The following is an 11,241-nucleotide window of genomic DNA, read 5'->3' as shown; positions in this document are numbered from 1 at the left end:
ATATATATATGCCATTGTGGGAAATTGGTAGGGACTTTTCTTCATCCAAATCCAACTTGGCCACTGAATTATGAATTTTTTTTTTACTAGTTACTTCTTTCTACCTTACAACTTCAAAATAGTATGAAATTTTTATGTTTTTCTTTTGCTTTAGAAGAAAAAAGAAATGTGATAATATGGAAACAATATTTAAGAGTGATTTTCACACTTTAAGCATTGGGTCCCTTTTGAAAATTATGGCTAAAAAGAAATGTGTGTCCAGGTCCAACACTGATGGAACAGACCTCACTTACTGTCAAAGGTGTTCCAGTTTGTGACCATCCTATCTTTTTTCTCTCAGACACACTATTTGAACTCTATTGTCTAATGTTTCTTTTCATGTTTTAAGAAAGATAGGTGTGATTTGAAAGAAATTTGGCTGCTATCACTTAGTGATTAATTAAATTCATCAACTAAAGGAAGGGAGAAACTATTAGTGGTTCTTAAGTGTTGTGAAGTAAAACTCAAGAACTGAAATTGGGTTTTGAACTCTACATTGCCTGTCCATAACAAAGAAGATAAAATAAATGTATTTCTCAACTAACGAAGTGAAATTCTAATTGTGTTAATTAGTGTTTTAATTACAGTGGTGGTGTTATTGTTTGCAAGTCATGTTATCTGCATAATGAATATGCAGCTTAATTACTAGTCAACAGGGCAGTGAAATCTTTCCAAAATCACAACCTTAACAATTAGTGGTACCTTTCTCAGTGTGAAAAATTGGCCTTTATGTTCCCATGTTTTCTGTTGGAATATACTGCCTTTTTATTTTGTTTTTAGAAGCATTGAATATGTATTGTATTATACAGACAAGAAGGTAATATTTTGAATGCAATATAACCATGAAAACGGCAGAAAGATTGGGTATTATTACCCTTCAGACAGGAAAAAAATATATCCAATGTTTCTGCTGTTTTTACAGCTGTACTGCGTTAACAAAGAAGAATTTAGTAAAATTACTTTGTAATGTAAGTTTGCTGGTATGTTTTAATTTAGCTTACTTTTTAAATCATGAAATTCATGTTGTACAACCACAGCAGCCTCAGGCAAGTTGGTATCAAAAGATTTATTAAAAGAAAAGGATAAGTTTATTTTGAGAAATCAAGTTTAAAAAATGCAAACCAACAGGAAAGTTATGATTGTAAGTTTTTTTTTATGAGAGGAGTTAGATAATTCAACCAGCTTTAATATTTTACTGGAAGCGAGCTGGCATATGAGGCAAAATGCTTAGTGACATTTCGTTTGTCCTTACATTCTGAGTTCAAATTCTGCCAAGGTCATCTTTGCCTTCATTCATCCTTTTGGTGTGGATAAAATAAGTATCAGTTGAACACTGGGGTTGATGTAATCAACTTATCCCCTCCTGTAAAATTGCTGGCCTTGTACCAAAATTTGAAACCAATATTTTACTGGAGAGAAGACCAGGTTAGTGGTAACATTTTTAGAGGCAGCCAGCCAAACACTGAGTAGGCTTAAGTCACTTAATCTGCTGCTTTAAAATCATTTGTATCAACTCCTCCCCATCATACACTATAATTTACAAATACTTGCTGCATTTTTGACATAGAATCACTACACTAAACCATGGGATGGTGGTGCTACAATTTTGTTTAAAATTATATTTTGTTATATCATTATTATTTATAGCTGCTGACCTAAATAAAATATTTTTGAGAAAATATTTCACAATACTTTACCACTTAGTTTGTTGGAAGTTGTCAAGTTGTAGTGCTGGGATAGACTTTCTAGTTTCTAGACTCCTGGACTAGATTATGATAACTATAAAAAAATTGTGTAACTAAAACCATAGTGGTTACCTGTTGACTATTGATGACAGAGATGTCTTGCAATAACAAAATACATTTGATTAATATTGTGTAACTGAAACTGAATATCTTGACCATTCATCATCACCACCAACTTTTAACACCTGTTTTCCATGCTAGCATGGGTTGGATGGCTTGACAGGAACTGGCAAGGCCAGGGGCTGCACCAGGTTCCATAGTCTGTTTTGGCTTGGATTCTTGGATGCCCTTCTTAATGCCTACCACTTTACAATGTGTACTGGGTGATTTTTATGTGGCACCATCACCAGTGCTTTTTACATGACACCAGTACTTTTTATATGGCACCAGCACCCTCACCAATGTTTTTTATGTGGCACCTTGGTTTTAGGATCTCAACTCCTGTTACACACACAACACACAGTACAAACACTAATGCAACCAAACCGCATAACAAAACAAATGGCTGCAATACAATAACGGGAAGAGTTTGCACTTTCCCAACAACAAAAAAGAACACACAATACTGCATACACTTCAGCAATATGGAGGTGTAGCAGGTGATGCAGTAGAAATCTGCTTGAAGCTATCAAATGTCGAATGATTATGATGATAATTACAGTTGTACAAGAGAGAACTGGAACCAACTGAATGAACCATAGTATATGAGTATTTAATGACACTAGAGTAGTGGTTCTCAACCAGGGTCCACATAAGATTTTGTTGTTAAAATGTATCTGCAATAAATTGATTATACTTCTCCAGTACCCAAAATATTTGAACAATTTTTTAAATACAATTCCTAATGTTTCATTATAAAAAAGTACTGTTCCCACGTTGGGACGGTGTTGCTACTGTTATACACACCAACATCTTTGACTGATAATCCTGAAGTCAATTAGGCATTGTGTAACATTTGGCCCACAGAAATAATGTTTCCTCTCTCTGTTGATTGTTACAATAGTGGTCTCTGCTTTTTGGAGTTGGTTAGTTTCATGTTGACTCTTTCATCTCTCCTCTTCCCATCGCCCATGTTATGTCCATCTCCAAACCTTGCACATATCTTTCCTGCAGATGTTAGCTCATAGCAGTTTAAACAGCATGTTAATAACCTCAATCTCTTTGGTGTTGGTTGACCTGTAATGACCATGTCACCACCTCTTCCTCAAGACCTAAATAATAGAATAAGTTATTGTTTTGAAATGTGAAAACTTAAAACATAAGCAAAAGGAACAATTGTATGAAACAAACTGGAGTCCTAGTGTTTGCATAACTATCTGATGTCATGGAATCTGTTTGGATAACTATGGCGCTATTATACATAATTCTTGTGTTGTATTCATAAAAATTTTGATGTAATGTGGAATTCAAGGATACATCACTTCTGTAATGTGGGGATACCAATTAATTTCTTCTGGACTTTCATTTAGCTGCAAATGGCAATAGGGTACGTTTTTGCTTTCCTTTAGTGATATAGGTGAAATGAAAATGTTTACATGTGGGAGAATTAAAAGAATGAGGTTCATTACCAGTGGTTTGAAGTGCTTAGCATGTTAGTAGTTTAGGAGAATGAATATATATATATATATATATATATATATATATATATATATATATATTGTATTTCGGGATGGTCATTTTTTTTGCGAAATAAACATGCACTATATATTTTTTCTTCACTCATTTATTACTGTTCTCACTTTATTATTTTAACTCGTGTCCATTGTCGCTGAAGAGATCACAGATGTGTGATGAAAAATTTCCAGGCAATGGACACGAGTTAAAATAATAAAATAAGAACAGCAATAAACGAGTGAAGAAAAAATATATAGTGTGTCTGCTTATTTGGCAAAAAAAAAAAAAAAAAATGACCATCCTGAAATACAACAATATCTGTTTCAACACATGATTTCACATCAGGAATCCTGCAAAATGAATTAATAAGCATAATATATATTATGTGTATCTCCCAGCCCTGTTAGAAATCAGAAATTTTGATGAAATGTATCAAAATTAGTCCATTATAAAAATAATGAAAATATAACTATTGCATGAATTTGGTGATAGAATATCATGATTGTTGGTGTACATTGTGAATAATTTTTACTTGTTGTCATGTCATCATCACCTTGCCCAGGTAGGTTGAATACAGTTTAGTTACATGTAGGTGTTTTCGTATATTTTGACAAGATATTGATTCCTGGATATCAGTTTCCTGTCTGAGCTGTAAATTGTAGTAGTTTCTGTAAATTGTTACCTGCAGAAACCCTCTAAGGAAAAAAAAAATTCAAGATATGCCTTCATCTCCTCATGTAACTTTTGTTACATGAGGAGCATTTTGTTTGTCTTTGCGTTTTGAGTTCAAATTCTGCCGAGGTTGACTTGGCCTTTCATGCTTTTGAGGTCAATGAAATAAGTACCAGTTCAGCACTGGGGTCAATGTAATCAACTCATTCCCTCCTCTGAACTTGCTGGCCTTGTGCTGATATTTGAACCATATAAAGCACTAACTAGATTGGTGGAATGTAACTCCCTGTTCTATCTTTTTCTGCACATTTTTCCAATCTTTAATGAATATTTTTGTTCAAATATTATCAATACTGATTGTTCATTGATTATAATAAATTTTTTTTTCCAGATTTCTATTGAATTGCCTGGAAGATTTGGATGATTCATTACGGAAATTAAATTCCCGTTTGTTTGTAATCCGTGGACAACCTGCTAATATGTTTCCTCAGCTATTTAAAGTAAGTTTATTTTGAAATCTAAATCGCCCATGTTGCCCATTTCAGGTAAAATTCCTAAATGATCTACACAAAATTTTAACAAACTGAAAGCCATGTAAAATTATTGCACCAATATTTTACCTGAAAATATAATATCTTAGACACTAAATGCTTGATATTTTTAAAGGAATAAAGAATACCTTTCCTTGTTAGTGATTTTACAAAAAATAAAGATCAAACATCTAAATGGGAAAGTAACATTACAAGTCACATTCTGTGATGATTTTGTATTTTTTCCTACTGTTAGGTGAAATGTAACTACGAAAAATAAACCACTTCTCCCTATCTTAAATTGTACCAAATCATCTGCAGAAGAACTAACTTCTGAGCAGCTAGTTTCAATATTTTATCTTTTTGATGGCCAAAGAAGTTGAAGTGAAATGGCTACAACTGGATTCAAAGCTTAGCTCTATGATCATATTGATTAAAGCATAACTTTTACACTGATATTTACTCTTGGCGAATAAATATTTTAGAATAAAGTAAATACTTAAATTATGAATTGTTCTGTTTTTTAAAATAGGTGCAACGTCTTTGTTTTAGAGAAAATAGGAAGTATTACGAGCTGTGTTTTTATTGAATTTTTGAAGAGCATTAACAGCCCGAGTAAAGTGAAATTGGGTTAGTCACAGCTTAGTTCTTGCTGTTCACCAATAAACTGTACTGTAAATTATTAATAGATAAAAAATACAAAACAGGAAAAAATATAAACAATAAGATTATAATCATATTTTTGCTATTTTTTCATCTTTATTCTGGTTAAAGTTTACTTATTGTCCTTTTTATCTGTTTCAAAGTTTATTGTATTACAGCAGACTTAAATCTCTTTTTGTTTCTTGGTTTTATGGCATTGTTTCATTCTGAAGCTTTTATGTGACAAGGATTAACACAACATAAGGGACCTTGACAATAAGGATGTTGAGTAACATTTGGCTTTTAGATTTAAAATCTTATGACTCTACATTCTGTATTGCCAATTAACTACATATGTTGAGAGTTGAAGTATAAATGGTAGTTCCTGATGAATCAAATTTTGCTATTTAGGTTCAATTCCAAGTGACAGCTATTTTGCTGATTTTACTAAATACTGTTTGAAATTACATAATTGTTACAACTGCTATTTCTTTATTTTTTAGTAGTTAGTGGAGCTGATCACCTTTCCAGAGATACTTCTAATGATACAAGATCAATTAATTGATTCTATATATTTTACTGAAGTGTAAATATTTAGAAAGGTCTTTAAGTATTGCAAACTTTGATAAATATTACAATAATTTTTTAAATTATTGAAATAACTGGATGATATATATTCTTTTGCAATCTAATCTATCATACGATAGTCTTGAACAGTGGTTCCTGAAGTGGAAAGATCCAGGGAGACATTGAAGAAAAGTGAGGTGATAAAGGGGTGGCCAAAAGGGGGCAGTGGATGTAAAAACAACAAAATAATTGGTTAATTAAGTTAAGTTTTATTTGTGAAATACTATTGTTTTGAATTTACTGCAGAAAATGCTCTGTGTTTGTGGTGATGAGTTAGGAGTAGGGGCACTGGGAATGTGACCTGAGTGCCAAGTGGGCAGCAGTCCAAAAAAGTTTAAGAACCATTGGTCTAGATTTTAAATATTCACAAATGATGATGGTAGATGATGGTAATGGTAGGGATAGGCAGATGATGGTAGATATCTTCTCTAAATCAAAATTGTTTGTGCATAAATCTGTTTGGACCTTTCCATCAGCCTTTGCTCTTGCTTAAAATAAAGTTAGTAATGACTTCCAAATTAATGTCTAATTTTCAATTAAAAATAACAATATTAATAAAAGGAAAATTGCAGCTCTATTAGTAAAATGTGTGAGCGTGTGTACATATACATTGTGGAAGTTGTAAAGATAATTTGTGGACACCCTACATGTGGTTTGTGTGTGTGTGTGTGTCTGTGTGTGTGTGTGTGTGTGTGTGTGCATGAGCTTACTTTCTGAGCATCTTAGAGTGTATTTGTAAAATGGTGATGCTTGGAAAAACTTTGTATATGACAGGAAGATCAGTGAGAAAATGGTGAGGCCAGATATTACAGATGAGAGGGAGTTTGCTGTGCTGCAAACCCATCAAACACATAGGGGTATGGAATGACAGACATTGAAACAGTGTTGCTGTTGGTGGCAGGTGTGGTAATTATGCAGCCACCACCATAATCTCCATCATCTTGAGGGTGTTGATAGGCTATTGGAAAACTATCTGATTGATTAGTGATTTATATCCTGTTACCAACACTGCATTTTCCTGGAGCAAAAGCTTTAAAATTTTCAACAGGCTCAGTCCACCTATCTCAATGCGTATTATAGGTAAGAAAATCTCATTGCTATAAGCAGTAATGCAATTAATACTGAATTCAACAGCTTATGAACTGTATATTACTTTGAGAAGATATGATAAGTTGACTTGCCTAAGACATACATGAATATGTCATCAATGAAAGGCTTACTAAGAATAATCTACCATATCCATGACTTTAAATATTTTTCTTTCTGGTGTCTCCCTATAATTCTAGCAGTCATGGAAAAGGAGGGACAGTAAAATTCAGAGAATGAACCACTAGTGAGGATTTAGAGATTAGCAGTGTTTTGTTTTGTAAAGCAATCAGCTGGAGTGATATTTCAGAAATATGATTAGCTGCAGGCAGTGATTATATGTTTCTATTTTCTCTGGTGTGATTAGCTTATCTCTGTTGTGGATAAAAATAGAAACAACTCAAGCAACTGCATTGATGATTGGAGTCTGACATGTCAGCTTAATTAGTGGAGACTGACATTGAATCTGAACTGGAAGATGATGATGGTGGTGGATGCCAAATTTGTAAAATTGCTGACATGTATAAAAATTGAGAAATATAAAGAATAGGACAGCTTTATGTGAGATTGAAACTTAGATATAAATGCACTTTCAAAATGAACCCCGTGGAGATGTATTTTTCCTTCTTGCACATTTTACTTGTTCTTTGTTATTAGACTGCCAGAATTAGTATTTTATTCGAAAACAAACTATTGGACCTTGCATTTATTGATTTAATATAATTTACATCATGAAATCTATGATATGGTATGGAAAGGCAGTGAAAGAATAGTTCCCCTGCTCAAAAAGTTCAAATACCATTTGTATGGAATTTAAAGCTTATTTTTAATTATTACAATTGTGATCCGTTCACTCAAGATGGTGATGGGAATTGAGGTCAGCCAAAATTTGTGTGTGTACTTTATATATGTTAGAAGAGTGTATATAGATACTCTTGTTGAACTGAGTTTGTGACCTTGTTTTGATTCTGAGTTGTTAAAAATGCTAGATTAAGGTATTAGTTTAGGGGCTGTAGCTCAAAGTGCTTCAGGGATTATGTGAAAAGTTATTTTGAAAATATCACTGAGGGTCACAGCTGTACATGTGACCCAAAGTGCTCTTAGTACACAATACAAAACCCAATAAAGTGTATAATGCCAAAACACCCTGCAGATTGCAATAATAAATAAAATGAAATAGAATCTAAGAACTTATTCTTTCTGTGTTGCCCAGTACCCAAATGATTTACAGCCCGGTATTGGTCTGTAGCCCGATGTTTAGAAACCCCTGCCCCGCTAGTCCCTCGGTATGTATAGGTAGTCCAATGTCATCACAGTACCTCTAGCAAAGGGTCTTGTAGTACTTGTAGACCTGCATCACCATAGCATGTGTAGCCCAGGGATTATCAAAATCTTAAATTGGCTCTGGATGGTGCAGTTGTATTGTATGTCATTACTATCTTTGAGAACGCCATCAATCTTTCACATTTTTCAGGATTTGTAGTAATACCTGTTGGTATTTTCTTCTCTTTTCTTTTTAAGGAATGGAATATCAACACACTATCTTTTGAAGATGATCCTGAGCCATTTGGAAAAGACCGTGATAATGCCATCTGTACGTTAGCAAGAGAGGCTGGTGTTGAAGTGATCATTAGAACCTGCCACACATTATATGAATCTCAAAAGTTAGTACCATTCACATTTATTCATGTATTTTTTTTAGTCTTTCTTAAAATATGGACCCCAGTGTAATATGTTTCTGTGTGTGTGTATATAAATATAAACATATACATATTTATATACATTTGTTCTTTTTACATTTGTTTTCCCATGCTAACATGGTTTAGATTTATACATACTGTTGAAGCATTGTTTTGAAGCCCGATGGTCTTCCTGTTAATAGCCAATTCTTATCTGTTTTTCAAATAAGGGAGTTTTCATTCCACTTTGAAAGCCCTTTGAACTCCCTGATTTGTTGTCAGAGGAAAGTAAATAAACATCAGTGTTCATAGATCAGCTCATTGCAGAATTTAAGCAGTCATACATGCATGCACACACACACCCACCCACCCACACCCGTGGATGCTTTGTCTCCAGAATATGGAGATCTTATGATGTAAGTACTTGACAGTAGTTACTGCTAGCGATAATATTATTCTTTTCTATTTTTTATTAAATACAGTTGTCAAATACTTCTTTTAATGTAATGTTCACAGACAGCAGCTTTTAAACAACTCGATGAAACCATGTTATTTCTTTGTATCACTCTGATGAAAGATGTTTGGCAGAGGTATTGCAAATTTTCTTTGAAAGCTGATGAAATACAAGCTTCAATTTAAGACAAGTGGAGAAAAGCCATTCTATTGCAATTTACTTGCAGTTTATCTGGTTATCTCTCTTTTGTAAATTATGCAGGTCTTTCAGATGGCAGTTCATTTTGTCCTTAGTAATAAGTGTTTTCTGTTCTATAAAATATTTATTTCCTCACTTAAATTTGCACAATTTAAAGCAATATAAGGGATTGGATATATAGCACAAATGACTGAACTATTTCATTTTTTTGAAAATGATAGTGGGATTTGAAATATTTAACTGTTGTTTCTAGCAGGTTCGGTGACTATATTGAAGCTCCCTCTCTGTTGTTCAATCCAGCTCTGTTCAATTTAAGGAGACCTTGTGTTCAAAAGTCTCCTATGTTGAAAAATTAGTCCTCTTTACGTATCCCTCTGTTCAAATGTCACACCTTATTAAAAATGATCTGTTGAAAAATAACTCCTAATTAAGCACATCTCTGCAATCAAAGCTCAGTCCTAATTAATGAAACCTATGTTCAAAGATCTGGCCCTAATTAATCAGACCTATGTTGAAAGCCATTTTATTTAATTTAATTTTAAATTAATTTAACTTTGTTCTTTTGTTCTCTCTCAGGATCCTTGATTTAAATGGTGGTCGACCACCTTTAACATACAACAAATTTCAGAAAATTCTAGAAAATATGAAAATGCCACCAAAACCATTAGATATTATTACTGCCAGTGATTGGGGAAATTGTCAAACACCACTTTCCAGTGATCATGATGACAAATATGGAGTTCCAACATTAGAAGATCTTGGTTAGTTTTTATTTATAATTATCTTTCTTTCCCAGTTTCATAATATGTTTTAAATACATAGATTCATATGTTAAAATGATAAAAAAAATACTTTAAAGCTTGTTAGATTACTTTGATTTGATTTGAAGGATATCTACAATGAAGTCGATGTTGCTATCTTTTAGATGGATTATTCTTGGTTGCATTTAAAAAAAAATGTTATTCAACTTTCCCATAGAGGTTTAACACTTACTGAGCACTTTCTATGTATTTATGGAATGGAAACCAACTTTCTTCTGATATAAAGTTTTATATTTATTTCTTGTAGGGTTTGAGACAGAAGGCCTTGACTTGGCACATTTTCATGGTGGAGAATCAGAAGCATTAGCAAGACTAGACAGACATTTAGAACGCAAGGTAAGTCAACATATTTTACTTGTTTAGAATCATTATGTTAGTATTGTTGCTATAGGAATCGTTTTTTAGTGTTATTAATAGAATCATTAGTGTTGTTATTAGAATCATTACTACAGTATTATTACTAGAATCGTTACTATAAGATTATTATTAATAAAATCATTACTTTAATATTGTTATTGTGATAGAATAATTGCCATGGATGGTGATGCAATTGGCTCAAGTAGAAAAAAAATTTCTTTTTGAAATATTTGTATGACTTTAATGTGAAATTCTAAAGAACTAATTAACTTAACCAGTTGATCTAGCAAGCATGGCCTCATATCAGTGAGTGGGGCTGGTGCGCATTGATGCCATCAAAAAGTAGGCTTCGAAACGGCGTGCATTCTCTCCTGATGACCCCATGCACTTGCTGGCTGCTGGTATGTGGAGTTCTTGACTGGTAGCACTTGCATGTGTAAGTTGTTTACAATGGTTAATTGAAATGGTCGACACATTCCACACACCATGTCTGGAAGTAACTACCAAATGTTTTTGTGAGGAATGTAGCATGAATACATTCAAAGACTAGTTCTTCATCAATACCACTAAAATGTGTATCCAGATTTATCTTGTGTAAACTATATCATAGTTTTTGTGAGTAAATACATTAGATTGGCTTTCTTGTCAATTCTTTCAGGTAAATATTGAAACCTTAGCCAAAAGCAAACGATGCACATGCACAAAATTAAAAATATAAATGGTAACAATTTACTCATTACACCCTATATATATATATATATATATATATATATATAT

At 33.0% G+C, this 11,241-nt stretch overlaps 1 protein-coding gene across 1 annotated transcript in view; it reads left to right on the top strand.

The window, feature by feature from the left end:
• The window catches only part of LOC106867638 (cryptochrome-1-like), a 35,823-nt gene that overhangs the window by 10,132 nt on the left and 14,450 nt on the right, over window positions 1-11,241 (top strand). Inside the window, 4 exon segments of the mRNA XM_014912568.2 lie at window positions 4,462-4,570; window positions 8,477-8,619; window positions 9,863-10,047; window positions 10,355-10,443. Coding sequence (XP_014768054.1) covers window positions 4,462-4,570; window positions 8,477-8,619; window positions 9,863-10,047; window positions 10,355-10,443 — 526 coding nt within the window.

Source organism: Octopus bimaculoides, chromosome 15, assembly GCF_001194135.2.
Source record: "Octopus bimaculoides isolate UCB-OBI-ISO-001 chromosome 15, ASM119413v2, whole genome shotgun sequence".
Taxonomy (NCBI): domain Eukaryota; kingdom Metazoa; phylum Mollusca; class Cephalopoda; order Octopoda; family Octopodidae; genus Octopus; species Octopus bimaculoides.
This window is presented reverse-complemented; position numbering and strand designations above follow the sequence as displayed.